The sequence below is a fragment of the Podarcis liolepis genome (assembly GCF_965112155.1).
Source record: "Podarcis liolepis genome assembly, chromosome: 2".
Taxonomy (NCBI): Eukaryota; Metazoa; Chordata; class Lepidosauria; order Squamata; family Lacertidae; genus Podarcis; species Podarcis liolepis.
The window spans coordinates 20,684,305-20,709,531 of record NC_139555.1 but is presented as its reverse complement, the minus strand read 5'-3'; the positions used below and the strand labels follow the sequence as shown (position 1 = coordinate 20,709,531).

Below are 25,227 nucleotides of genomic sequence, written 5' to 3'. Positions count from 1 at the left end.
GTCTGCCTAGCTCAGTACCGTCTGGCAGTATCTTTCCAGGTGGAGCCCTACCTAGCAATGCCAGGGACTGATATCTACCCACTGAGCTCTACTGCCGGTAACTATTCTAGGCCTACAAGCAGTTCTGCTGCTCCTCCTGGGCTCTCTTGAATTTCCCCCATTTTTATGTTAACAGCCCTAGGTGGCGATTACCCAACATCACCCAGCGAGAGTTGTGACTGAGCAGAGATTTGAACTAATCAAGAGTTCAGCATTTCTTAGACAGGTTTAAACATTTCTTTTAAGCCTTTGGATTGTGCTATAGTGCCGGGGAACCGTGATCATTGCTGTGCACACTGAATCACTACCGCTTAGAAAAGTACAAGAATGAGCGTTCAAAACACAGCACAGTAGAATTATTTATTGAAATACTTGAAAAGGCCAGTGATTGGGGGGGGGAGGGGAGAAATAGGTTCGACAGTGAGGAATTTCCTGACCTTCTTTTTTGTTCAAAAATGCCACCTACAGGTAATTCCAGCGAAGTATAGGACGCAGTGCAAACCATGCAACTAATCTACCAAGTAGAGAGTAAAGCGCTGTGTAATATTTCGGCTCTACCCCATACGCCCAGCTTTTGGGAGAATGGCTTGCGGAAGTGAGGATGAAACAAAACACTTTGGAATTATAAACAGTTGTAATATACAAATTGATTGCCGCCCCCCCCCCTTTTGAAAAGTCTGCAAAACACAACAGAGTGGGAAACGAGAGAGTTGTGGAATGGCACACAAGAGTCAAGATTCTGACAAACACACGGATGATGCTTGCTGCTCTTCTATCGGAGGGAATGCACAGCTCTCTTTCTCCCCCCCCCCAAAAAAATATCCTTGACCTGCGGCACATTTTGCTGCTTAACCTAGGATGTAAAAATAATCAATCCAAGTCCAATAAAAGCTGCAGTGGGAATGAAACACTTGTGAAATAAGATCTGTGGGGTAAAGGAGCAGTTCAGTTACTGAAAGAGGAGGGAACTCAGCCCTCCCTCAAGCACTGTGAGCCCAAAGAGAGAACGTCACACACCTGTGAAATAAATAAATGAATGGTGATCCTGGACTTGAACCTACATTGCTTAAAACAAATTCTAATTACACTCTCGCTCACTCCATTTGAAACATCTATTAATGCCAATTATAATAACTTTGGGGGACATTACGGCTCACAGCCTTAATATATACAAGTTATATTTACAATAATTCCCTTTGGGCCTTAACAAATGTAGCCATTTTCAGTTAGCCACTGTAATGCAAAAACATCTTCCACAACCATCGCAATACTGCAAGTTTAGAGCTATCATTTAAAATAATCTTATCCATGAATTACAAGTAATAAAGTAACTCGCATATATAAATATTTCTAGCGGATTTAGAATGTACATAAAAGTTTCTTTTTCTTTCCCTTTTGGTAGGCCCCTCCCCTGCGAGAAACGTGCTTTTCTTCCAGATCATCGCTGCTTTAGTAATGCTCTGTACATGGCAAAGCCCAAAACGGCAAAGACTGTAGCACCAAAACTCGCTCGAAGCCAAAAGGTGGAGCTCTTGAGGTCTGCTTGCGTCACATGCCTGCAATACGAAGAGCATAAAAAAAATAATGTAACTGATTTTGCAGTGGCAACACCAGAAAGAAAACACACAGATAAGCCTGCTTTTGGAAATCTATTACACGAGTCAGTTTCAATCCAGTTACACAAACTCAATTTTATTTCTTGTAAAATCTTAGGAGTCAATGCTTTTGTTCCAACTTTTCAAAGCACTGCTCAGTTACAGGAAAAACCAATTTGATATAATTGAAATTATCATTTGATGAATCAAACTTATTGCGTGGAGACAGTAAAGGGCTCAATGAGGGTGAGTAAACGGAGACGGAATACTGATAAGGCGGAAGAACTTATGAGTAGTTCCTGTGTCCAGGAAATGTGGAGATGAACTGCGTGGACAAAATCATGATCCCTCTCAAGAAGCAGGTATGTAGCTTGGAGGTACTTGTGGATCCAATAGTGTCACTGGAAGATCTGCTGGCCTCAGTGGCAATAAGTGGCTATTTCCTGCTCCAGCTATTCCAGGAACAGGTAAAGGTAAAAGCAAAGGACCCCTGGATGGTTAAGTCCACTCAAAGGGTACTATGGGGTTGCGGTGCTCTGATTGCTTTCAGGCCAAGGGAGCTGGCGCTTGTCCACAGACAACTTTCCGGGTCATGCGGCCAGAATGACTAAACCGCTTCTGGTGCAACAGAACACAGTGACGGAAGTCAGAGCGCACGGAAACACCGTCGCAGCAGTACCTATTTATCTACTTGCACTGGTGTGCTTTGAAACTGCTAGGTTGGCAGGAGCTGGGACAGAGCAACGGGAGCTCACTCCATTGTGGGGATTCGAACCGCCGACCTTCTGATTGGCAAGCCCAAGAGGCTCAGTGGTTTAGATCACAGCGCCACCGGCATCCAGCTATTCCAGGAGCAGGACTGTCTTGCCACAGTGACCCACGCTTTGGTAGCCTCATGCCTAGATGTGTGTAGGACTTCCATTGAAAATAGTCTGGAAGCTTCAGCTAGAGTTCTAGGTGGAATCATATTACACCTATTCTCAAATTTGGCTCAATTCAGTGTGTTGATATCAACTTATAAAGCCCTGAACAACTTAGTGCCCAAATACAGGAAGGAGCTGCCCCTGTATCTGTTGGCCCAGGCCTTAAGATCTACAGGGGAGGCTGTTTTTGCAGTCCTGCCAATGAGCACTGCTTGTTGCACCGTGACATGGGATAGGGTCTTGTCTGTGGTGGTGCTCCATCTGTGGAACTCCCTTCCCTTGGAGGAGTGCCAGTCACCCTCACTGCTGAGTTTTCACAGAAAGCTTTAGATATATTTCATTTATCTAGGCTTGATGTTTTGTGCTGGATCATTAATACAGATCTGCTGATGGACACTTTCAACGTGTTTGAACTTCTGGGTTTCAATGCATATGTTGGCGTCAGTGATTTTCTTGTACTGTTTGCTGTTCTGTTAATATGAACAGCCCTGTGATCCCAAAGCAGACTAGAAAGAAGTGACATAAGATAGTAAGATTCATGCATTCATTTGAGAGGCCAATATATGGCACAGACTCTAATCCAGTAGAAGCTATTGCTGGCTGAAAGGGGTGGAGCTGGAAATATTTTTGCAGACTGCCCCCATTAAGCCTTAGAAACCTGTTCCGCGGGGTCCGAGAGACCCTCTGGAACAGTGCAAGTGCCTGGGAGCTTTAAAAGGGGAACTGGCAGTGGCCGCTTGCCCCTCCACCACTGGCGAAAGCCTCTGATGGTTGGAGCTACAAGAAAATTCTCAAAATGGGAAAGCCAGACTTGCGGAAATACTTTGGCTATAGAAAGTTGGTGCAGAATTACACACTAAGATATAACCAATAATTATCTCCTGGTGCATTGGGCTCAAGTGTTGCAGTCGATGTGTTAAAATTGTCTTGCCTTCATTTCAAATGCTTGAACTCCCATTTTGGGGGGACTTTTGACAATTTAAGCTGTTATTTTCTCATGCAATGAAATGGGCCGTTTTGAACTGACAAGTGTAATACTTTCCAAAAGCTAGAGCAGCAAAATGCCTGTAAATGTATTTATCATATCAAAACAACACACAATCAGGGCCGGCCATAGGTATTTTAACCTCCTAGGTCTACCCTCTGCTCCCTAGCGCCCACCCCTTCCCCTCTGGAGCTGTTTCTATGGATACCAAGGACTGGTTTAGATAACATAAGCACAAACCCACGCTGGTGATTCCCAGGCTACAGTAATCATCAGCTTCGCAAAACACCTAGAGAGGGGTGCTGGAAAAGTGCTCTTGGGTGGCTTTCATGTGGTTGTTGTTAAGAGCAGTTATTTTATTTTATTTTCCTATTTTATAACTGCAATATTCCCATTTTCTTCCTGGTTTGCTGGGACTGCATTATATTTTTATGTTCTTGCATGTTTCCTTAAAACGTCAATCCAAGTCATCTTTCAAAAAAAATTGTTAACAGCATTTTCTTAGTACAGTAGACAACTACAAAATTATCGCCCTCCCTCCTCCTCTTCATTTTTGGCCCACGTGTAGTAATGGCACAACTGGAGGACCCATAATGCTGTAAAAACAGTAATGTGAGCTAAGAGGTTAGTGAGCCAGGCCTTGATATCAAACAAGGAAAACAAAATGCAACAGAAGAGCATGGGCATGGTAGATGAAAGGAAGCCACAATGAGCTTGACAAGACCAAAGGAAAACACACAACCAGTGACCTGGAAGCTCCCAACACGCACCATTTTGTGAGCATGCTCAGCTAGCCTGGCTAAAATAAGGTGGCTTACCACAATGCGACAGACACGGTCTCAAGCAAAAAGGTCACTGCAGCGACCTTAGTTCAAGGCACAGCGATTCTCAAATTGAGTGTTACGGAACTGATTTAGGACTGCCCTATAGAACAAAAGGCTAGAAAGAATTTTCTGGCCTAGGCGTTTTAAAATCAAAATTAGAAATAATGGGGAAACTTCTAAAGTACACGAGGCAGATATCCAGGTGCATGTACACCCTAACAGACACAGCAGGTTTCGGAGTGCAAATTCAAAAATGACCAGGGCTCCTTCAATAAAAGCAGGGATTATACAACTGCTACACACTGTTACACAAGGAGGCCAAACCAGATTCTCCAGGGATCTAGGCAGCACTTCAAGCACATCTCGAAATCCCATGCAAATTAAGTGCTTTGACTATTTATTGCGGGCGATCAGTGAAGCCACGTACAAAACCATCTACAGACAAACTCCAAATCTTTTTTTTGGGGGGGGGGGTGAACTTCAAGCGGATTAATGGCAATTGTTTCTAGCATGGGGTTAGTTCTAAGTATTTTAGAGCAAGGCATTGTCTGAGTTTCTCCTCTAGGGAGAGATTAAGTTAAGATTGTGTTACCTGTCTTCAAGTAACTGAGGATCAAGGGATGACTCCATGAAGATGGAATCCTCTACAGAGCGGACGGCGTGTACCTGGTGAACAATACTGCTCTCCTCGTCCGACAACAGCATGGCACCCAATTCAGCTACAGCGGCTCTTAACCTTTTTTACACACATGCACACAGTGGGCAGTTCATAGCATGGCGAGAAACAGTCAAGTTGCGCACCAACACAGCTTACAAGTCAGCTATCAGTCTGTTTTTTAACAAGGAGAGCCTTTGCTTTGTGTGCAGGTTATTAAAGTGGCACGTAAAAATTAATTATCAAAGTGGAAGGAAAGGAAAGTATTTTTACTTTTTTTTTTTACAGCCATCCCAAGCAAAAGAATTGCCAGTTGACACGGAAATTGATCCCGCATTCTTGCCAAAGAACAGGTGATATTCCTCAGAGATATTTTTAACTCACAACAAAACTTTTTGTTTGTTATCTCTGAAATGTGCCTTCATTTTACAGAAGGGCTGTTGGGAAAATTTGAAGTTAGATCACATGGATTGTTTTTTGCTTCCAAACTCGAATGTTCCGTATTTTATTTGTTTTCCTTCCGCTTGCATAGAGATTTAAGGTTCTCAAATGCATGATCCAGTATTAAAAGGATCCATACTCACTCATTATTCCTGATTTTGTGTTGTGCTTCTGTATGCTTGCTTTGTTTAGTTTTACAGTATGCACGGAAACACTGCTTTTTTGAATAAAGCATAGAATTACAGTGCAAGGTCAAGTGGTGCCATCATAAGGGCAGAACGTTACGCCACAAAACAGGTTTCCGAAATGTGCCTGCCACTAAATGAAAATGAGGAGAGGGCATTTGGATCAAGGTGCTTGGTGTTTCTTCTGCCAACTAATTCTCACCCTACAAATGCTCCCAGGGTCTTCTAGACTAGCTGGAGCAACAAAGCAAAAATAGCAATTGGGACATGCACAGAGGAGAATAAGCTGTTAACCAAATATCCCCTTGGTCCCTCATTAGCATTAAGAGGGGTACATGAGCCTGGGAACTGCCTGTTTTCCTCACAAAACCTGGTTTCATTCTAAGTGTACCACTGTCTATTGTGTGAGTGTGCCACTGTCTATACTAAGGTAAAGGTAAAGGCACCCCTGACCATTAGGTCCAGTCGTGGCCGACTGGGGTTGCGGTGCTCATCTCGCTTTATTGGCCAAGGGAGCCGGCATACAGCTTCCGGGTCATGTGGCCAGCATGACTAAGCCGCTTCTGGCAAACCAGAGCAGTGCACGGAAACGCTGTTTACTGGAGCGGTACCTATTTATCTACTTGCACTTTGACGTGCTTTCGAACTGCTAGGTTGGCAGGAGGAGGGACCGAGCAACGAAAGCTCACCCCGTTACGGGGATTAGAACCGCCGACCTTCTGATCAGCAACTCCTAGGCTCTTGTTTAACCTACAGCGCCACCAGCATCCCTACTGTCTATTCTACTGTGGTTTAAATATACAGGAAGCTACCTTAAGATCCCCATTCGCTAGGCAAGGCAAACATACTCAAGGCATACATACTCTGTTCATATGAAATATTCATAAAGAAAAAGAAAGAAAGCAAATAGCTTTCTTACAGTGTGTTGGGAGCAGATTCTCACAGTTTACTTCTTATATTCAGAAGCATGCCCCATAAAGTCACACACAGAATTAAGGTGCGTCTAAAACACCTCAGAAGCAGCAGCTGGCAAAGGATTTCCCTCCGTTTTTAAAAAGGTGTTAATCTAATTCTACACATTGCTGTGCACTTCATGTGTATAATATCCGTATTCAGGCATTCGTGCCCTCAAAGTACAAAATGAAAGAAGGGAAGAATAGCCACTCCCAGCCAGCTAAATGCCATCCATAAGCAAAGCTCTTTATTTTGAAACCTATTTGAGAACTGGGGATGGTGATGCAGGAAAACAGCCAAGAAAGCATCTGTTTACCCAAAGATATATGTTTCATCCATATGCATTTTCTAAAAACTTAAGTTTGGGCCACTTCAAACATATTTTCCTAAGACCAGAATATATCTGTGCTGACTTTGAAGGGTGCTTAGGGTACTTTTGCACTACTTAACTGTTGGAACAGCCAGTCTCAAGTTTAGTTTTAGCCTCTAAGAACTGAAACCCTAACAATTTCATCCAAAAAATTCCCGTGACAGCAGAGATGCTCCGAGAACAAGCACACAGCATGTGCCAGCACAAGCAGATATATTCCATTTATCTTATTTATTTCACAAAATTTATATACTGCTTGATAGTAACTATATTAAATGATCAATAAGAGTTAAAGAACAAGTAGTTGAAAATGTATCAACGCGGCAGAGGAAGGCAATCCTGCAAGTACACAAGGTGTCAAGGGCTTTATATACCCATCATAACTTGGCCTAGTAACAAATCAGCAACCACTGCAGATCTCTAAGCACAGGCGTTATCTGCTGACAGGATCTCTCTCCTATCAGCTGCTGTACTAACTGTGGTTTCTGGATCAAGCACAAGGGAAGCCCCACATAGAGTGCATTACAGTAATCCAATTTTTAAGTCACTGATGCCCAAACCGCTGTGGTCAGGGTCTCTTGATCCAGAACAGTTGTGCAGTTGTACCTTGGAAGTCAAACGGAATCCATTCCGGAAGACCGTTCGACTTCCAAAACGTTCGCAAACCAAACTGCGGCTTCTGATTGGCTGAAGCTCCTGCAGCCAAATGGAAGCCACGGAGGCCCCATCAGACGTTCGGGTTCCAAAAGAACGTTCGCAAACCGGAACAATCACTTCCGGGTTTGCGGCATTCAGGAGCCAAAACGTCCGAGTTCCAGGGCGTTCGGGATCCAAGGTACCACTGTATGTGCTGTACCAGGCACACCTGGTAAAAGGTGCTTCTAGCTACTGAGGCTCCCTGGGCCTCCAGTGACAAAACAGGGTCCAGAAGCCCCCCAAGGTTGCGTACCTGCACCTACAAAGGAAGTGCAGCCCCATCCAGGGCAGGTAATCAACCAATTTCTGAAAACATGGGAGTCACTCGCACACAGTGCCTCCAGGATTAAAGCACAGATTATTTTCCTTCTAAAGATTTCAAAGGGGACGAGGGATATAAACCAATAGCTGGATTATGTATTAGTACCTTATGTGATTATGGAACCGTGGCTTCAACTTGTTTAGGCTAAGCAGGAAAGTTTTACAAAGCCATTTACAGTGCAACTTTAATACTCTATAAAATCTCTTTAGATCATACAGGTACAGTATTAGCAGTGCATTAAGCTTTTACGTTCCTTTTTAAAGAGCACATGCACAAGGGTTTACCAATGTTTCAGAAATACCATTTTTATTTAATCAACAAAACAAGCATTTTATGTTAATAAATGCAGCCTGTGCTTTCCAAACAAAAGCAACAGATATTCTATTTTGTAAGCAGAGTGTACACTGTCAATTCAACACAGTAACTGTGCTAACTAGCAGTCGTAAGACAAGTTAACACACCAGCAGCATTAACTGAGCAGAACCATTAGTTTTGCCTGGGAATGTGATGCTATTCAATAAGCCAGGAACATGCAGAAGCCAAGATGACTAAGACATGAGTAAGCAAACTAAGGCCCGGGGGCTGGATCCGGCCCAATCACCTTCTAAATCCAACCCGCGGAAGGTCCAGGAATCAGCATGTTTTTACATGAGTAGAATGTGTCCTTTTATTTAAAATGCATCTCTGGGTTATTTGTGGGGCACAGGAATTCGTTCGTCTTTTTTTGCAATATATAGTCCGGCCCCTCACAAGGTCTGAGGGACAGTGGACTGGCCCCCTGCTGAAAAAGTTTGCTGACCCCTGTTCTAACACATTGTTCAATCCTCGCTCCCTCAAAGTTTTAGTAGCATTAACTAGAAAACTGGGAAGAGTTATGACAAGACTCCAGACTTCCTGCACGCTAAATATGAGGAAAGCTTTATATCACTAACCTGCCTTTAAACGCCCAGATAAGTCATACACATAACAGCAAATTAAGCAGCAGTTCCCACTAGGCAGAATTCTACAACCATTTCTTTCCTTGATTGTGACTGCACACAGCTAAGTTATCTGACAGATTTTGCCACACATTCATGTCACAATGCCAAGATACACATCCACTATTTTTTCTTCCTAGATTCCTTTTCAAAAGCCTATCCTAACCTGTTGCACTTTTGAAACTCTGTCAAGCAGAGCGGAAATTGGATCTTTTATTCTCTTCAACCACACTTTCTCATAATTCTCTGAATTCAAGAGAGTTTAAAAAGAAATTTGGGAGCTTGTTGGCAACAAGACGGGGGAAATCCTCCTGAAAAAAGGGAAAAGAAAATAGACGGCAAGTATTTGATTTGGCCTAATTAATTATTTTACCTGCCTACAGTTGTATGTCTACTACTGAGTTGTAATGGGCCTGCCAGGGTAAAGAGTAAACACAATATTGACAAGCTTTCTTCCAAAGACAAACCAAATGAATAATCAGGATCAAGATTGCACAGACTTAAATCTACTCTTAAGAACTCAGGAGGACATACAGTAAGCCTTATAAAATGTGGGGAGGCTTCATAAGCCCCCAGTTACACATTACTTCATACAAAGAAGGATACAGCTCATCTTGCCATCAATATTGCGGGTTGAATTGATAATCCAACCTCTTGTCCAATCAAGTGTCACACTTGCAATTACCAATTGGCCATTCATGAAGATGGAGGGAGGATGACTCAAGCACATCAAAGACAACCCTCAAATGAAGGCAACATTGTGGGTCGAGAGGTATAGGAGCTTGGAGAGAAGAAATGAGGGCCCTGCCACACACAACAATGACAGGCACTCGTAAATTCAAATGCCATGTGTGGTAGGGCTAGTCACTATGGTTCCTGGACTACAATTCCTATGATCCCAAACCAGTTAGAAGTTGGAGTCTGACAATATGTGAAGGGCACCACGTTGGTTTTTTTCCTGATCTTTGTAGTCCCAACACCACACCTTTGGAAGGGGGCAAAGAAATTGGGAAGCATAATCATTTCCCACAGCATCAGGAAGGGAAACAAGCCAAAGAATTGTGACCTTTTAAAAAAATCTTCAGGATGGTAGAGAATATAAAGTGAGGATATACCGTATTTTCCCGTGTATAAGACACCCCCAATTTTGGGGGACTCCAAATTAAGAAAACACCCCTCAGCACTACCCGTGTATAAGGTGAGCCCCAATTTTAAACCTTTTTTTTTTTGTAAAAACACAACAACGCATATACACTTATTTTTCAGTCCTATTACACTGAAAAATACGGTAATTTAAAGTGAGAGATAAAGATGGCTCTCCAACACTAGTTGTAATCATTCTTGGCTCAGCGCATAATCAACGCAACATACCAAGATATTGATTCCATGTAACTGGAGATGCGTAGCTCTTTTCCATTTATGAAACTCACAAAAATGAAAACACTTGGGTTTTTGCATCTTCTTTTTTTAACACAATGGTCAATCTATATTTATTTTAAGAAAAAGCCTTTCCAATAGGCTTTCAGCTTCAAAGAATCAAGATGGGGGGGGGGGTGACCTCTCAGATGGAAATTCCCACCATCATATTGAGCTTCAACTTTACCCATAAAGGGATTCAGGCCAGAGTAAAACACTAATCATAACAGAGGAACAAAGCAGACACAGAACATCAGCCTCCAATATACACAAGACATGCAGACAACCAAATGGAAACAGCCAAGCTGATGGATTAGAAGCACACACACGCACGAGGAATTAGAAGGCACACTCAGAAACGTCGTTTTCAAAGAGAGGCACAAGAATGCAGCAAGAGAAGAGTAAATGCCAGCCAGACAAATGAAAATGAACACCTAAAGGAGGAAATGAATGAAACAAAAATAATCCAGCATGGCTCAACTGTTTTATCGAAGGCATGTGGTGTACAGTATTTGTTCCTAATCAACTCTATAAAGTCAGAATTCCTGGAAAGCTCAAACCAAGACTACTGCATTCAACTGTGCCAGGGGCGGTGAACCTACAGCCAAATAACAGACCCTTTATTTTGACCCAAAAACTTTCCCCAGGCCACACAGTCTGCTTTATACCTTGGACATTTTTGCCTTCCTGGAATCTGTCCTTGAATATGTCAGTGTTTCTTGCTTGTTCAGAAGAAACAATAAAGAATAGACGACTATATAAAGGTAATCATTAGCTGCTCCTCCCACTTTTGCCTCTGGCCCCGCCCACCAATGGCAACAGAAAAGAGTGTAGAAAAGAGCGCAGCCTTTTGGCTGATAAAGGCTCCACACCCCTGCACTACAGGATATACTTCAGCATTGCAGTGATTTTCCATCTTTATAATTTCTTTCTAAAAGGTCTGTGGATCCAGAGCACTTGTTAAAAGTTCCTGTGAAGCATACTGTAGGCTTTTTGCCTCTGCCCCCCACACAGCTGCCCACTCCACCCCCAAGGGTGACATGAGGCTTACAACTTCAGTCTTGCAGCTCCCCGCTTACCAGCTAGAATAAAGTATCATTAAACTTCCAGGCTTATGGTCCAGAAATTCATTTTCATAAGACCTCAATTAACAGAATACACTTTCTTTTTGGGAACAGTTCCATCACAAAGATTAAAAGTGTGCCTAATGTGTGTCTAAAAGTGTGTCAGCTCTAATTCAAGGCTGCAATGCTCTCCTCCTTTACCTCGAAGAGTCCCACTGAGATCAGTGAGATATATAGAGGAGAGGCACGAATACTCTGAAGTTTCCTGAGAAGAGAACTATTGCTGTTCTCTGAAACTGCAGAACCACTTATCACACTGTTCTTTCTATGGGACTCACACATAAACCTCCCACAGGTAGTAAAATGGGCGCAGTGGGGGATATAGCAAAACCCAGATAGGCTCTGCTCACATCCTGAAAACCTGCAGGCAGTTTCAGCGGCGTAGCGTGAGTTGTCAGCACCCGGGGCAACGCAAGTAATTTGCGCCCCCCCTAACCCCTAACCTGTGAGTTGCCACTGGCGCTGCCGCCCAAACGACGCCGCTTGCCCGGAGGAGGAGGGGGGCAGAGAGGCAAGGAAAATGCAACGGCCCAGCAGCTGCAGCAGCACCAGCGGAGGCGGGGCTGTGAGGAGGGGCTGCCTGGCGCGTCCTCCGCGGCGAGCGCAGAGAGCCGCTGCCTGCCGGGCGCCTTCAGCCTGGACGCGCGCACAGCTCGTCGGTTCCGCGAGACATGCGGCTCCGCTACAGCCTGCGCCCGAGGCTCTTTGGCGACTCCGGAGGCAGCGAGCGCGCGCCCCCCCCAAATGTTGCGCCCGGTGCGGCCGGCCCCCCTGGCACCCCCCACGCTACGCCACTGGGCAGTTTTGCATATGCACTCAAGAGGTGACAGATCCCCATTTTTTTGTTCTGAGTGCATATATGCAAAGCAGATACTGCACACAAATAAGGAGGAGCCAAAGAAGTGGAGGTTTAGAATACAGTCGTACCTTGGAAGACAAACGGAATCCGTTTTGGAAGTCCGTTCGACTTCTAAAACGTTCAAAAACCAAATCACGGCTTCTGATTGGCTGCAGGAAGCTCCTGCAGCCAATTAGAGCCATGGAAGCCCCATTGGACGTTGGGGTTTCCAAAAGAACATTCGCAAACAGAAACAATCTCTTCCGGGTTTGTGGCGTTCGGGAGCCAAAATGTCCGAGTTCCAGGGCATTCGACAACCAAGGTATGACTGTAATAATAATAATAATAATAATAATAATAATAATAATAATAATTTATTATTTGTACCCCGCCCATCTGGCTGGGTTTCCCCAGCCACTCTGGGTGGTTTCCACAGAGACCAAAAATACACTAAAATGTCACATATTAAAAACTTCCCTGAACAGGGCTGCCTTCAGATGTCTTCTGAATGTCAGGTAGTTGTTTATCGCTTTGACATCTGATGGGAGGGCGTTCCACAGGGCGGGCGCCACTACCGAGAAGGCCCTCTGCCTGGTTCCCTGTAGCTTTCTGAAAAACATTGCTTCTCGCAATGAAGGAACTGCCAGAAGGCCCTTGGCGCTGGACCTCAGCGTCCAGGCAGAACGATGGGGGTGGAGACGTTCCTTCAGGTATACTGGGCCGAGGCCGTTTAAGGCTTTAAAGGTCAACACCAACACTTTGAATTGTGCTTGGAAACGTACTGGGAGCCAATGTAGGTCTTTCAAGACCGGTGTTATGTGGTCTCTGTACTCTGTACTGTACTCTGTTCTTATTCAGAACCAGATTTTAACAAAGTTAGATGACATTGCCTGTAGCCTTCCCAAATTTCAGGTGCAGGTCTCAGCCAAAGAACCTAAGATTCTTGTAGTTCCGGTGTGTCTATCATCCATAACAATTGGTCATGCTGTCTGGGGCTGATGGGAGCTGGTGTCCAACAACCTCTCAAGCCAAGGTTCTCATAAACAGTGGCTGAGGTGAAAAACTGGGTGTATGCACTGTGCCACTTCAGTCTCTGAGTGGGAGCTCACATGACTGAATGCTGTTCCATGCAAACACAGCCACACCCAAAACATCTGAAAGATTAGGTTCAGAATGAAATCATCTAGCCAAGCCTGACTTGCTAATGTCTATGTGTAGCAATGCTTATTTTGTGGAAGAGCCGTGGGTACAAAAAAAGGAGCCCGACAGGCCCGGGTCTCAAAAAAATGAAGACAGAAAGTTATCTGGGGATCGAGGGGGAAAGATCCTTATCCTCTTGCTCCAAGTTCAGATTCTGCCTACCCAGCTCTGGCTGAACAACCGCCCCCCAGCCTTTCCGTCCCCTCTTGCCCTCAAGAGGAGATTGTATTTTCTTTTGTGTGCCCATCTTGAATAAGGAGAATTGTAAGATTTGAGTCCTGTTGCTGGCACAGTACCATGCTCTAATCTAAACAGAGGTCAGGATAATGACCTCCTTCTTCCTGCCTGGGTTGCAGGGAGGCTGGGTATATGAGCACTTAAGCTATCCAGGAGTCTTCTGAAAAACCACTGAGAGACTGGCTTCCTACTTAAGTTTTCCAGCTGCAGTCAATAGCTAGCTCTGCAGCTGGAAGGAACAAGCGGCATAGGTATGGGGGTGAGGGGTTCAGACTATGGAAGACCCCCCCCCTGCATGAATACTTTCATGTTCCTTACAGATCTTCCTAACAGACAATTAACAGAAAGCTGTGGTGAAATGTTCGTTGTAAAGCACAACTGCCTTCATGCACCCTGTGTGTGTTGCTAGCCAACGTTCCACAAATCAAGATACAGAATGTATTCCAAATTTTGCTTTCCAACCACAGGCCACTAAAACAAGGCTACCAGCTAAGGGAGTACACAGGTATACCTCAAGACATGTTGCGAGTTCTGTTCCAGACCACCGCAATAGAGCGAATGTCACAGTAAAGCAAATCACGATTTTTTGGGGGGGAGGGTGTTTCCCAGTGCATATAAGAATTATAATTATCCTATACTGTTGTCTATTAAACAAGTTCCCCCTAGCTGCAGGGGTGGGGAGGGGGGAAACCCAGCTCCAGCCCCAGCAACTCCAACCCTGTACTACGCCATGGAGATATACTTTGATTTTAAACTCCCATTCATCTGCTGGGTCTGATCTGTCACTAGTGAACGCTGGCAAATCCTGTTCTATGTTCACAAAAAGAAAAAAAGGATTTATCAGACACAAGGAGCAGCGTAGGTAAGCTGCGGGACTGTGTATAATACAGTAGGCCTGCAACTCACGTTCCAAGGATTGTGCCCCAAAAGCCAAAATCGCGTATAGTCTAAAGCCACTGGGTTCAATGGCAGGTGGGATTGCCAAAGTCCTTTTTTCTGGAACCTTTCCGCCCCTTTATTGTTATTATTATTTATTTATTTGCCTTGCGCATAAAACTGAATGCATCCAAGTTGCGGGCTTACTGTACTAAAAAAGTATTCAGCCAGTGTTAGTTTGTTGCTAGTAACTTTCTAAATATATATATATATGAATGTCTTGAACAGAGAACGATTTGCCCCAGCTGCATTCGTAAAACTTATATAAGTAGGGATTATTTTCTAAAGGAGGAATTTGTTGTTAATGCCACAGATCTCATCACACCATATCCATTTGCAGGGACCAAGCATTTGTGCTCTAAACTCTGGAAGTGATTTTGACTCGTATTCTAAACCAAAATATACACACATTTAGACTGTACGGTGGGCGTGGGGGTCAGCAACCGAAAGCTCTCGGTCAAATCTAGACTCCTAAAAGATGTTAATTTGCCACCTGGTTGCTGAACAAGAGGCAAAATCGTGGTGAAAATGGTTTCAGAGGTAACAGAACCCAATGGCAAGTCACTTTTATGGTCGAGGGTACCACCGGTCCACTCCCTTGTCCAAATTGCCCTGTGGGAAACTTAGTTGCTGACCAGGGCTGTACAGTGTTTCTCATGTCTTAACTTGCCCGCACATAGAAATTTTAAAATCTACATCAAAGTTGCATATAAATTTAATAGTACAGCTATTTGGTATGAAATGACTAGCAAGGGCTTGTCCCCATCCCTCCAAGCTTTCTAGCAAGCTACATGAAGCTACTCACATTGTTGTACTTGCTAAACGGCTGAGATTCAATATGCCAATTAGGAAAAGCACGACCTAAAGAGAAAAGCTTGTATATCGGGTACATTTGCCTGCTCAATGGATATGGAGCAAAGTGCCTGTGTCTCAGTTACAAAGTTCAACCATTTGTTTTAATAAAAGTACTTTTAAAGCACGCCTGGTACCTAGTAAATAAAAATCAAAGACCTGTTAAGAACTGCGGTGAAGAGTTTGTTCTTTACAGATTGCAGCAAGTCTGAGTTGAGGAGGTTCTGACAGATGCAAAAGGTACACCTGTTGCAGCTGCACATACAGCGTAATCGGGCATGGCTGCAAAAACACACAGAAGGATAGGAATTGAGATCTCAGGCAGAAACCAGGGCTGAGCCAAAACCAAGAGCGGTGAGGATAAAACTGGTTACATTCCGGGGAAAAGTGAGGCAAGGGTAGGCTAAAGTTGTACAGATTTCCAGGAGGAGACTATTTTAGAAAAGTGCATTGTGCCCACATGCCTGCATCCCCAACAAGAGGAAGAGAGAGAAGGGAGGGGGATTCAACTTTTATTTTATACACAGCTTAGAAGGAGAAGCAGAATGTAATATGCTCTTGTTTAACAAGAGGCAACTCCTCCTCAATCCATAGAAAGAATGGAATTCAGTTCCTTTCTCCTGCTACTGAAACTGAACAACTTCATGAAGCCAACAGCTACCCTTACCTCTTCCATCCCAACCAACACACACATGCTTAAGAATTGGGGAAAGAGAAAGGGAAGGTAAGAAAGTCAAATACACTGTTGCATATATTTCTCAAAACATTTGACTATTCCAGCTGGGCCAAATGCATTGAAGAAGACTTTTTTTAAAAAGGAGCCTGAACTTAAGATGTCCTCTGCAACCCCCCCCCCAAAAATATCTGGACTTCCTGGTGAAAGCAATCAAATTAACCCATTTGAACAAGTGACAGCCATAACCCTTCTGTGCACAGGAGCACAGAACATTAAAAGTGGTTTGGGGGAGGGGGGAGAATTAATTGATTCTCCATGAATCATTCACTATAAGACGAAAAAATGGAAAATGAATGTTTGAAGGTATTCTACGTTTGATTACTAGATGTGAGGACAAGGTTATTGCCAACTTTATTGAAAGATTTACAGGGCATGTAGTTAGCCCTGGAGGGTGAGTCCCTGTGGCAAACACATGGTCCCTCACAGAAAAAATGAAAAATAAAAATAAAATAAAAAGTCCCTGTTCCAGTAAAGTCTTGGATCGCACTGAATATCCACTATTGTACTATGATGAACCTGTCATTTTAAGCGATGTCTAAACCAACAATGCAGAGAAGGTTAGACCTACCAGACTCACAAAGTCTGAGGACTGAACTTGTTTGGCAACAGAGCAAGATGCTTAGTGAGAAATAGCAACTTTGAGAAGCATTCAATCTCTGGGCTCACAAGCATCTACATGAAATGTAGGCTAGCTATTAATTTGAGCAGCAACAAGTGTGGTCCAAAAGAGAGATAAACAAAAGCAAGAGAACTCCTATGGTGCTGCTAGAGAAAATATGGTGCAAGAATCGTGGAAAACAATGACAGTATTAACCATGACTGTAGGCCAGCTTGCTTTAGCAAATGTGCAGCTTGAAACCTCTTGAGGGTGTCACATTTTTTCACATCAGTATCTACCTTTCTATAGAGCAGAGCTTTCCAAACTGTGTGTCGGCTGCCTTGTGTAGGTGTCTCACGCACGTGCTCCCCATGCTCCTTGCTAGCAAAACTGAATTACTGTGTTACGAAATGATGCATGTCTAAAAAGTGTGTCACCAACCTGAAAAATCTGGAAAGCTCTGCTATAGAGCTTAAAGGTAAAGGGACCCCTGACCATTAGGTCCAGTCGTGGCCGACTCTGGCGTTGTGTCGCTCATCTCACTTTACTGGCCAAAGGGAGCCGGCGTACAGCTTCCGGGTCATGTGGCCAGCATGACTAAGCTGCTTCTGGCGAACCAGAGCAGCGCACGGAAACGCCGTTTACCTTCCCACTGGAGCGGTACCTATTTATCTACTTGCACTTTGACGTGTTTTCGAACTGCTAGGTTGGCAGGAGCTGGGACCAAGCAACGGGAGCTCACCCCGTTGTGGGGATTCAAACCGCCGACCTTCTGATCGGCAAGTCCTAGGCTCTGTGGTTTAACCCACAGCACTACCTGTGTCCCAACGCTATAGAGGTTACTACTGCTGTAAGTAAGTATTGTAATTAGGATTTGTGTCATGTAACTTGCAGTAGTGTGATGATTTAAACAGAGGAGAATTAAAAATACTTTCAAGTTGCTTCGCTTCCAGCTTGCCAGGAGCTCCAGTTCCGAAAGGCAACTGGAACTGCGCCAGTGTCTCAAGCTGAAACTGTGTACTTCTTATTTGACAAGTCTTTGCTCTGTCCTGTATGTGCACCAATATCTATACCCCACCCTAGAAAACTGAGCCTTTTTTCCCCCTTCACTCTAGAAGTAGTCTTCTCTGTAGTTCTTCTCTGTACAGAGAAGAATGGGCCTTCTCTGTAGTGGTTCCTCATTATATCACAGTCGTACCTTGGATTCCCAACGCCTTACAAGTCGAACGTTTTGGCTCCCAAACGCCACAAACCAGGAAGTGACTGTTCCGGTTTGCGAACGTTCTTTGGAACCCCAATGTCTGACACAGCTTCCGATTGGCTGCAGGAGCTACCTGCAGCCAATCGGAAGCCGCGCCTTGGTTTCTGAACATTTTGGAAGTCAAACAGACTTCCGGAACAGATTCCATTCGACTTCCGAGGTACAACTGTATATCTAATATGTTTATGTTTGTGTGTATTTTATATATTTCTAGGTGCCAGGCAAACATTCCTCTTCAAGCAAGCCTTTGGCTGATTAATATTCTACAGCCTTTTAAATGTGTCTGTGGGAAGGTCAGGTTACTGCTTTGCTGTTTTGTTTTACTTCTTTCCGTGTTTTTATCCTGTATTTTACTCTGTGAACCGCCCTGACATCTTATGATGAAGGGAGGTCTATAAATCTAATAAATAAATAAAAAGGATTTGAGAAACACGCTGCCCCCCGCAACACTGTGGTGAAACATAACTGTGATCCAAAAAATGAGTTTACATATGCCTAAGAGCTTGGGCTACATCTAGCAGGATTCGGGGAATTTTCTTTGAATAGCAGACTACCATGTCACGTTTCAAAATCTGTTTCCAATTCCCTTCCATTTTGGAAGTGTTTTGCCATGTGGCATAGAGCGCGGCTCTTGAACCCAGAGCCACCTTGGACACCTGGAACTAGTTTCACAATTCTTTGGAGCTTGGCCCATATATTTATGAAGGCCTACTGAGGAAATGTGCTAATACGGTACACTGATAAACCGGATACCACCAAGAGAGCCAAATTCTCTCAAGTCTACATTTTGAGGTTGGGCTCTTCTTCATCTGTGAAAATATACAGTGTTGGGGACTTCCAAAAAGCAAATACTAATGTTTTACCTGAAGCCTTGTGTTTTGTGTCCCCCCCCCCCATGTAAATATACCTGTTTTGGTTCCCAGTAACACTGCCCTTGAATCCCTGAGGCAAAGGCTTTGGGACATCTCACATAGCGACCTGCGATCCCCATCTAATGTAATTTGTAGCCTGGTCTCAGCTGGCATCCAATACTGGTATGACTTTCAGATATCCTCATACCTTAGGAATTTGTCTGTACCTACCTATCAGCGTTTATTTACCAAAGCCAGACTAAATGTATTTCCCTCGGAAGTTCTAAATGGCAGACTGAGAGGCATCCCCTATCAGAATAGGCTTTGTTTATGTTCCCAGGAGGTCGATTGCATGAAGAATATCCTACTGCATTGTGGCCAATATGAGCAAGCAAGGGATCAACTGATCAAACCCTTACTGGCAAATTAGCCGGGAAAATCCGAAGCCTCCCACATTAAATAGCTTTTAGAAGACAGGTCAAATGATATTACACTGGCCGTGGCAAAGTTTCTTTCAGAGATTATAAGAAACAAAGATCATTATGCCCTAGATAAAACAAAATGACTGCCTTGGTTTCTTCCATCTGTCTGTCTGGTCGTTTTAACTGTATCTAGTTTTGAAATTGTTTGGTGGGTCTTTAGACCGCGGTAAAGTTTTAATTTGATTTGGTTCCCAGTAAACGAGGGTCCAGTCTCCTTGGGACATGCTCAAAACTCTTCGTTAATGAATGAGTAATGACAATGAGCAAGGCAGTGCATGCATTTATGGAGAGAATAGAACCCAATGTCTTTAAGCTAGATGTGATTCTGCAATGTATTCAGACAAACGTCTCAAAATCACATTACGTGCAACAGTTGGTACGCAGGAGCTTTTTGCAGTTAATTTAGATTACTTGCATTTATTGGCCAATTCAGCGTTAAAATTCTTTGTTTAAGTTGCATCACCAACATCTCCCTCTGTTGCTAAACAGATATTTCAGTGAGGCACAGAGTTCCATCCTTATGGCAACATCAACAACAACAACATGCAAAGTTGTCATGATCCATGCAGTTATGAATACTGGGGTTCTTTGAGTACTTACGGATACATGGCCATCGTTGTCAACTTAACAAAGATGTCCTTACTCGGTGCATCAACCGTGTTACAAGAAAAGGCTTGTGGTGGAGGCATTTTGTGTTTTTTGCAGAATTCGGCCGGGGAAATGCTGTACTCTTGTCTAACTTCATGAAGGTCTGACTTGGCAGCTATCACTAAGCAAGGTATCCTGCTGTCCATGAAGTGTTGCTAAATATTTAAATAAAAAACAAAGCAAAACACAAACAGACACAAAATAGAAAATATATACAAATGGGGAAAATTCATAGAATCTACTTATTCACACGGACTGTCCTTATGCAAATCCAAAAGGGCTTTCTATAAGCTTTTCCTCAAACAATAATCTCACAACCCATGTCCCGCAATCACAAAGCAAGACTGCTTTTGGATTCTTGCAGAGAGTTAAACCCAAAACTGTTGCATACAAATGCTTAATGTGACATAGAAGTTCGGAAACTTAGAGAAGTGTGGAATAGAATGCATCATTCAGCCTAAGGAATGTAAATAATCTATACGTACTTCTTCTTTAGATATGAAATTGAGACTGATCCAGCAAAAAAATAAAAAAAAAAAAAATCAGTATAGTCGTACCTTGGAAGTCAAATGGAATCCATTCCGGAAGTCCGTTTGACTTCCAAAATGTTCTGAAACCAAAGTGCGGCTTCTGATTGGCTGCAGAAAGCTCCTGCAGCCAATCAGAAGCTGTGGAAGCCCCGTCAAACGTTCGACTTCCAAAAATAGTTCGCAAACCGGAACAGTCACTTCCGGGTTTGTGGCGTTCAGGAGCCAAGGTATGACTGTATATTAGACTCCATAGCATTTCTCCAATGAAGATAGTTTTTGGGAGCAGCTATGCTGAAAATGCCACATTGAGGTATATGATTCTTTTTAATCTGAAGCTGTTATCCGAATCGAATTTGGTGAAATCTTTGATATTCTGAAATGTTTGAAGTCACACAAGAAACTATTTGTTGGGGAAATATTGTGAACGATGCCTGAAATCTCTTTACTTTTATGATAAATGCTTCCCTCGCAAAATAAAATACCAAATTAGACTCCATATGGAATTATCCTGAACACTATAAATCAGTGTGTATACATTTGCTAAGAAGGTGCAGTCAATAAAAGCTTCCCAGAGCATCCACGCAAGTGAAGGAGAATCACACACAATAAATCTACATGCACAATTATTGCAAATTTCAATGTAGACATTATTCCTGTAGGAATCCTGTTGCATGTAAAGCAGCCTTAAGAGGAAACCTATCATACTTCCCTTTGCCAAGTACAGGTGAGAATCACAGGTACCTCAAAATGCCATCTAGTCCAAATCTCCTGCCAATACATCCCTGATGATAGTAACCTGTTTTTAATTCATTTTTTTAAAACTGCCCTTCTTCTATGGTGTTCAGGTTATAAAGCTGATTCCCCTCCATCTTGTAACATAAGATATAGAGAGATTAGAGGGAAGGGGGCGGAGACAAACTATCTTGAGTCAAATGCATCTGACGTATTATTTACAATACCTGCATGTTTCTGCAACATTTATTTGCTATACTGCTAAAAGATACGTATTTTTGTGTGTGTGCATTTATTTTCTAGATTTTTTGTAACTCTTAGAAGAGACACGTAAAACATACAAACCTTAAAAATCCTGGCACAGTATTCAAAGGATTTGGGGTTGCTGACATCATAAACTAGGCATACAGCATCACACATGATTTCAGAATCACATAAGAAGTCAGATTCACAAATGTTATGCAACTAAGGGGGGGGGAGAGATAAAAGATTATGAAATATACTTTGCAAGCATCAAGCATACTTCTTTGCTTTCACATTCAGGTCCCCCCGTTTTTCTTTTAAATGTACCCATATGCAACTACAGTGGTGCCTCGCAAGACGAAATTAATTCGTTCCGCGAGTTTTGTTCTCTTGCGATTTTTTTCGTCTTGCGAAGCACGGTGTCGGAAAAGTTTTGGAAAAGCTTCAAAAATCACCAGTCTTCAAAAACCTCAAAAAAGGCTACCACACAGCGTGCTATGAGTTGCTCCTCGAAGTCAAGTCGCAACTGTATTAACGGTGTTAAGAAAGAGGAAACAAACTTGCAAGACGTTTCCGTCTTGCAAAGCAAGCCCATAGAGAAAATTGTCTTGCGAAGCAGCTCAAAAAACAGAAAACCCTTTCGTTTTGCGAGTTTTCCGTCTTGCGAGGTACCACTGTAACATGGATGTGGACAGCATCTACTTATAGAGATCGGCCACTCTTAGTAGGAGAGGAAGAGTTCTTGGAGCGAATGTGCCTGCGTGCCTATATGTGTGTATTTTAAATGCAGTCAGTGATCTTTTCCTATGACTTCAACAGGACATACATACATACATGCTGCATAAAGAAGCCACAAATCAAGAGTTGCCATTGCAAATGACCTATGGGATATGTCTGCACACATCACTATTCGGAATACTGTGTAAGATGCAGACTTGCTGGCATATAACTGCCTGTACTTACACATCCTGGTAGATCAAAAGTCACGTGCCATGCATTTCATTGTCCCAAAACCACTTTAAATGTGGATGTCAGGGAACTGCTACCAGAATAGGGGCGGGAAACAGAGGGGCAGTTGTGTTACAGGGAGCCTCCAGAAATCTTGTGAAGCAGTTCCTCTTCCGGTGATGAGGAAAACCCCACCTCCAGTGGGGAAGAGGTGAAAGGACCAGAGGATGCTGGTGGGAGCCTCAGCACCACTTCTGGCAAAGCCGGCCAGGAAGTATGCATGCCCCCTCCATCACCCACCCTGCGCAGAAGTCTAAAGAGCAAAGAGGGAAGGAAGAGGCAGGCCTAACGAGGCTTTTATGCTGGAGGAGGTCCAGGAAACAGGTACTCCCGGATTCTGTTAGCGACTGAGGCAGACATGAACTTTGGGTTTCTGCACTGTAAATAGTTTGCACCTAAATAAAACCTGTAAAAGACAGGTCGGAGTCCTGCCTGGTTACTCGTGAGCAGCCACACTTGCCATCTAACAGTAGCATATCATTGTTCAACCATTTCTTCATAGCCTATCCAATCCTAAGGCAGCAGGCAAATGCTTCAGCAGTTAAGGGTTAGGTGGCAGAAAGGAACTGTGTGTGTACTTGATAGCCCTTAAGGCTGCTGTATAAAGGAAGGCATGTGGCAGTGGAAAAATAGGTGCAGTTGCTAAAGAAGCAGGGATAGTGAATGCACAATATGACCCAGCCTTAATAGATCTGTGCCTGAAGATTTCACCACCATAAATCAGTTTAGCAAAATATAGAATTTAGGGTTGCCATATTTCAAAAAGTAAAAATCCCGACACAAAAGGTGTTTTTTTAATAGGGAATTCGCCAAACCAACACTTCCAACACTGCCATACGCCCGGGCTTTCCTGAACATTTTTTTCTGATTTCTGGAAATTCTGGACTATGGCAGCCCCATTATAGATACAATTTCACCTGTGAAATACTGTATTACAAATCAAAGCCCGAACTGGACAAAGCCAAAAACCAGTGCATAAAAAACAAGTCTCATGATAGAAAGCAGTTTCAGCTTTCAATTTCTAAATAGCAAGATGTTTCACATTTGATGCGTTTATATGGTGTCAGAAGTAAAAACTACACTTTTTTTGTATACTAAATGGATTGCAAAACTTTTATACAATTCCACTGGTACTTTGAAAAGAGGCATAAAAGAATAATGCTTCATATTAATATATCAATATAATGATATAGTCTTACCAGTAAGTATTTTTCCTGTCCATACACATAGACTGTATTAATTGCATAATAAGATTTGTGCTCTGGACGTATATGCTTCTGTCTCTGAAAGCACAAAAGAATTCCATTATTTTAAAAGCAAATGCTTCTCTCATGAACAAACTAATTTAAGCTTAATCAGAACAGAACAAATCCTATATTGCCGAAAGATAAATCAGGAGTCTCTCAGCAGAAAACTGTGTTAAAAAAATGAGTACAGTCTCATTTTGTGCGCAATTAAGTCGCACAATTTTAACCTTATGTGGCTGAAAGCCGGCCAGTTGAAATCCCGCAAATCAACTGCATGCAAGGCAGAGAGTTTAAATGCTCCTTTTGCGCTGCGTTTTCCTGGTGTGGAAAGAGCTTTCAAACTCTCAGAAGTGCTTGGCGGGCTCTGGGATTCTCTCAGAAGATATTGCGGGAACTCTGACAAACACACACCGTAGCAGCAGCTCTGCAGTGCTCCAGCTGGAGCACTCTAGAGAAAACCTGTCACTTTCTCTCTTGGCCATAATTCAAACCCAGAGAATAAGTCCTGTGGAAGTACCCTAGAGACTTCTTCTAGCCTTTGAGAAACAGCCTCAATACTGACCAGTTCTCCATCACCTCAGAAAGAGGGAGCAGACAAACAGAGGGAGAATGAAAGAGAACCAGCAAAAGAAGGGAAAAGAGTTTAGGAGTATGTTTGCAAGGCAGCGGTTATTGCCTAACCACAATGCTGTTTAGTGTCACAGGCTGCCACCTGCTAACAAAGAACAGAAGAATTCTTACCATTAGGTTTCTTCCAAGCAGTGCCTGGAGGACTCCACTTTTTCCAGAGCCTTTCAACCCAATGAGATTGCACCTGAACACGTTCCTCTGAGTCTGTTTTTTCTGCAGGTCAATCTTTTTATCTCTAGTTACTTTAAAAAAGGGTAGGGGGAGAGAGAAGATTTCACACAGATGTACATATTACAGACACAGGAATACTATGCTTTGTAACAACGTGCACAACCATAAAAGAATCAACGAGTTTGGGATCCAGAGAATAACCAGATGCTCCATGGAAATCTGCAGGATGGGGGTGGTCAAGAACAGGGTGAGAAATGGCACTGGGGGGTGCAGGAGGGAAATGGCAAAAAAGTCTCTTTCCCTCCTTCCATTGGATCAGTTTCACTTCTGCAAAGGGACCCGGAAAGCTGTCTGTGGGCAAATGCCGGCTCCCTTGGCCTGAAAGCGAGATGAGCACCGCAACCCCATAGTTGCCTTTGACTGGACTTAACCGTCCAGGGGTCATTTAGCTTTACCTTTACCTATATTGTTACAGAGTTGGCAGCCAACTGGATTATAACCAAATATTTCCTAGGTAACAA

General features: G+C 43.3%; 1 protein-coding gene across 4 annotated transcripts in view; it reads right to left on the bottom strand.

Moving 5' to 3' along the window:
* Positions 1 to 373: 373 nt before the first annotated feature.
* RHOT1 (ras homolog family member T1) overlaps positions 374 to 25,227 on the bottom strand; it is a 55,570-nt gene continuing 30,716 nt past the window's right edge. Inside the window, exons 15-21 of one of the 4 annotated variants that reach the window (XM_083490021.1) lie at positions 24,647 to 24,777; positions 23,858 to 23,941; positions 21,753 to 21,872; positions 20,098 to 20,300; positions 15,729 to 15,851; positions 4,959 to 5,102; positions 374 to 1,595 (exon numbers count right to left, since the gene is read on the bottom strand). In XM_083490021.1, the coding sequence (XP_083346147.1) occupies positions 1,478 to 1,595; positions 4,959 to 5,102; positions 15,729 to 15,851; positions 20,098 to 20,300; positions 21,753 to 21,872; positions 23,858 to 23,941; positions 24,647 to 24,777 (923 nt within the window). In that variant the 3' untranslated portion in view covers positions 374 to 1,477. Of the gene's footprint in view, positions 1,596 to 4,958; positions 5,103 to 10,429; positions 10,817 to 15,728; positions 15,852 to 20,097; positions 20,301 to 21,752; positions 21,873 to 23,857; positions 23,942 to 24,646; positions 24,778 to 25,227 lie in introns of those variants that run through there. The other 3 variants (XM_083490022.1, XM_083490023.1, XM_083490024.1) reach the window with 3 other exon arrangements.